General features: G+C 34.4%; 1 protein-coding gene across 1 annotated transcript in view; it reads left to right on the top strand.

Annotated features, from left to right (window-relative positions):
- Positions 1–2,098: 2,098 nt before the first annotated feature.
- TMEM82 (transmembrane protein 82) overlaps positions 2,099–4,961 on the top strand; it is a 245,701-nt gene continuing 242,838 nt past the window's right edge. The window contains exons 1-2 of the mRNA XM_044060453.1: positions 2,099–2,136; positions 2,405–2,579. Coding sequence (XP_043916388.1) covers positions 2,099–2,136; positions 2,405–2,579 — 213 coding nt within the window. The remainder of the gene's footprint in view (positions 2,137–2,404; positions 2,580–4,961) is intronic.

The raw sequence follows: 4,961 nt of genomic DNA, 5'->3' as shown, positions 1-4,961 counted from the left end.
AGAGAGGGGCCGTCACATATGCAAAGGAGTTTTCATGGAGAAGTTGATTGTAAAAAATAGTTTGAAAAATTACGTTCCTCCAGTACTAATAGTAAGTACTTCCAATTAACTGAATCAAATGCACTGTTGATTTTTAGACTAACCAAGGTTATTTTTTGCATTATTAATATAATCAAATATTGATAGCATTCACTTGATATTATCATAGGTGTTCCTGTTCATTATAAACCCAGTCTGATCATTGTTTATCAAAAGTGGAAGAAATGGTTTTATTCTAGAGGCATAAATTGCCATGAATATTTTATAATTTACATTTAATAATGAAATTGGTCTATATGAAGAACATTGTGTTGAGTCCTTGTCATTTTTTAAAATTGGGGATAATAGGGTATATTTCCAGTATGGTGGTATCTTCATAAGTCCTTTAACTATTGAAAATACCTCCAGTAAAATACTCATAACATCCTTAGTCATAATTTTGCATAGTTCAGGTATTATAACATCATTTCCAGGTGCTTTAAGTTGTAACTTATTAATTTGAATTTTGAATTTAGACACTGATATAGACTTGTCAATTACTTTTATTTGATCTTCTGACAGTCTATTTTTAGTATATTTTTTATAAATGTAATTAGATCTTGTGTATCCATTGTTGGTTTGTGTTGATTAATCTTATTAAAATGAGACCTGAAAACGTCCAGAATATTTTCTATTTCAGTAAGCTTCTTTTTACTTGTAGAGGAGTATAATTCTTTGTGGTTAGATTTAACAATCATTTTTGTTCTAGCAGCCAATTTATGCATTGATGTAGGATTTATGGAATAATTAGTTATTTTAATCTTTTCCAAATTTATCATAGTTTTGTGTTGTAAAATTTAAAAATCTTTACTTTTTAAGCTATTTATTTCTTTTAAGTTAAACTTCGATAGTAATTTATCAATTTTTGTCCTGTACATCTATCAATTCTTTGTCCCGTTGTTTCTTTTTTGTGCATATCAACTTGTAATTTTGCCAAAAAGGTATGATTTTAAAGAGCCCTATACAAAAATCTCTGAGGTGTTACCCATGTGATTTAATTTCAATAAAAGTTTGGATTTTTTATTAAAGATCTCCTTAAAATCTTTCATATTGGTTACATATACAGGAATCCTTTTAATTGGGATGTTATTTGATTTCATTATAACTTCAAATGATATTGCGTTATGATCCAAAAGCGTGCAAGAGTCAATTAGACAATGGGAAGTTACAAAATGTTAACTGTATCATTAATAAAGACCTTTATCACACCACATAAAGTTGAACTGATTTATAATAAAGATATAGGATGCTGGAGATGTAAACTAAATGATAAAGCTGACTGACAACATATGTTTTACAGTTGTATAAAACCTAAAACATATTGTGGTAATATGATTTCTTTTTAATAAATTTATGCTGACCAAATCTCTTATTTTATTTAATGCACCTCTTCCCACTTGTGTCATGAAAAGAAAATATTCTCTCTTATGGAGTATCTTAACATTTGCAAGAAATGTCCTCACCAAGAACTGGAAGAATCAGACTGCTCTTACTATGAAGGAATTTATACACTTTACAACTGAAGTTTGTCATCTTGAACTTATCATGATCAAGACAAGAACATCTAGAATCACCTCTTCGTATAATATATGGTTGAAATTCAAAGAACTGCTGGATAAACAGACTTTAATGATTAACCGCTACTGTTATCACATTTCCTCTTCTGTATAAAAAGCTTTGTTTTATAGTAGATACCACTGTGAATAGTTATTTAGTTGTTTATTACTGTTCTTTTAGATATGTATATTTGTTTTATATTTCAATCATATATTGTTAAAAATTTCAATAAAATCAATAGAGAAAAACAAAGCAAAACATAGTAACTAAAACATCTACAATCACAGAAATGGTACAGCTCCCATTTACAAACTGTTAAGATTGTACAAACTTGAAGGAAAGAAAAATGTAAAAAAAAAATCACAAATTATATTACATACCTACAGTGCAAGTCAGTATTGTACCAAGACATTAACAACATAAGTACGATCAAGCATGTATGATACTTTTAAGTGTTGACAAAATGGAAGAAGCAAACAGCAGTGTAACCCTTTTTGTCCTGTGTTTTATTAGCTTTCAGATATTTTAAAATCTTTCAACCGTGATTCCATAGTTTTCAGTACAGAGATAGGTTGTAGATTCTAGCTTCTGTCTTCCTTTCACTCAAATGACGGTATTCCTTTTTCAGCTACCTTACTGTCCTCATGTTATATATTGTCAAGGTTGCTTTATATAATATGTAGTTTACAAAATCCAAGCTATAGAGTTAGTAGATAGAGTGAGTAATTAGTATTTCCCCATCTCTTATTTGTAACATCTGCTGTTTCAGTGATCCAGAGAAAGTGATTGAGAAGGACAGAGTTCGTCCGCAGAGGTATTTCTTGGAGCCACTGAACTTCTTCATATTAACAACAATATTTACTATTGTGGGGTCAAGAGCTGCCTCACTGGTGGTGCTTGAGTTCTCATTGAGGGCGATTTCCATGCTGCTGTCCCAAAATAAGGTAAGTAAGGTGTGTTCATTTTTATGTATCAAACAAGGTTGAGCATATGCAACCTTAGTGGTAGGAGGAGTCTTTTGAAAGTGACATCTTCTTCTGACATAGCAGACTCTTTTTCAAATGATTACAACAGTAACTCATCTGAGAGAATATATTTAATGTAATGTCATAGGTATACATTATACATAGCTGTCAATCTGAATGGGTGTCATTGGCTACAAAAGAGCCATGCATATTGATGCACAGGAGCCAGACTTGTGTGTCGTGCATACGGTGCATATGATGCTTGCAGCATATGGATTGCCTGCATTTTGTGCATACATTGTAAAAAATGCCTTGGAACACATCATTCATGTGTTTTCTATCATGTGGGGCTATCTGTGTGATGCAAGGAGCATGTCATACCTCTATAATATATAAATAAAAAAAATGTCCCTGGTTCATATATTTAAACTGAAACTGTATAAGACTAGGCATTGGAATATAAGTACAATACTGTATTTTGCATGTGTTTACATCTGTATGATTGTTGTGAAGTTTTACATCTGTTAGAGTTCAGACTTATATTCACCAAAACTATCCACATGAACTAATTTATGAAATCCATTTAAATGTATTGTCTGCTATTGGCAGAGGCTCGATACCCAACCTAGATGAAACGGGCTGAAGTAATTTATTTTCATTTGTTATAGAATTGATTTGCATCACACACAAATGTTAGGCTGTGCATAAACAGAACCCTAAAATAGAACTAATCATCTATTCATTCTCCACTGATTAATCATCTAATCCATTTCAGTGTTGCAGGGGAGCCAGATCCTGTCCCAGGACTCAGTGGGTGCAGGGCAGTGAACTAATCCTGAATAGGTGGTGGAATACATACACAGACACATGCACACAGTTGCATACGTACACATACACACTCAAGTGTGCGTGCGTACACACACACACACACACACACACACACGTGTGCGCACGCACACACAGATTGCTGATTCACTTAGAGCATATCTGTGGGACTTGGGATAAAACCATAGTACTTGGGGAAAAAACATAGGCACAGGAATGACGTACAGACAATACACAGTAGGAACTCTACCTAAGAATCAAATTAGAGACCAAAGTAAAGTGAAGCAGCAAGATTGATGTGACTATATCTACAAGCTTCTTATGGTCCTCAACCAATATTCGCTAAGCATTGTATGCCTCCAGAGATTGCTTTATACTTCCTAGAGGCTGAGGGAAGCAGCATTTACATTTAAGTGTTGCTTAAATTGTGACAGAATTGTGTGTGTAATATATGCTTGGATATGGAGTAATACACCAATGGTAAATAAATGCAAGTGCACCAAATTATATTTTAGCAATTTTAGTGCACTGTTGTTTTATATGTTATATCCTTCTCTTTCCTTGCTGATCATCATGCCATTCCCACTGGACAAGTAAATAAGAGTGGTTTGGAGTACTTGTCATACAGACGGGGGCATACTGACAGACATCACCAGGGAGTTCAGACTCTCACCAACATCTTTGCGATAAGGGCCTTTTTTGTAGCATAATCCCCTCCTCTGATTGCTCCATGAGCAGTTGCATCACCACAAAGACTGCCTATGCCCTTCTGTCCACATTTGTGCTACTCCCACACCTGCTAAGGGCTACTATCATTGGCATTGGTGGCCACGCTTCCATCATTGACCCTTTTTCCCTGTCTTAAATAAAATTATTGGATGGGTTTCTTAAAGGTGTGCAAGGTTTTGCCCTTGAAGATAACAATATGTAGTGTAAGAGATGCTTACTGCAGATGAATACTGAGGCTCTAGCACTGCAGAGTACTTAGCCCTTATGTGATCCCTTATGATATTCCAGAGAGGTGGATTAGAGCAGCTGCAGATAACTACATAGGCCTTATGGTGCATAGCAGAGCAGAGAGAAAGTTCAGAGTGCATCTACGCATTCGTATCATGCTTATTAATGAAGTGCCACAGCAATACAAGGTAGGCCATGTACAGTCTTGTCCGTGTGCTGCACACTGTACCTGTAGACAATACAAAGGACAGTACTCTGATGAAGTACAGAATATTGTCCACAAGGTAACCAAAATCACAACGACACTATTATCATTTTACTGGGGAGGAATGGGGAACAAAAAAGGAGATGATGCAGAGGGAAAATTTTAAGGGAAAAAATGGGAAAAAATCACAAATTATATTACAGTGCAAGCCAGTATTAAAATGTATACATTTAACAACATGTACATCAAGCATGTATGATACTTGGGCGTGTTGACAAAATGTCAGCAGTGAAATTCCGTCCAGGGTTTTAGCTGAAGCTCTCTCGATATTTTAAAATCTTTCAACTGTATTCCATAGTTTTCAGTATGGTATA

Source organism: Protopterus annectens, chromosome 2.part0, assembly GCF_019279795.1.
Source record: "Protopterus annectens isolate FY-2018-M chromosome 2.part0, PAN1.0, whole genome shotgun sequence".
Lineage (NCBI taxonomy): Eukaryota > Metazoa > Chordata > Ceratodontiformes > Protopteridae > Protopterus > Protopterus annectens.
The sequence above is the reverse complement of the archived record's forward strand: the minus strand, read 5'-3'. Positions and strand labels throughout refer to the sequence as shown.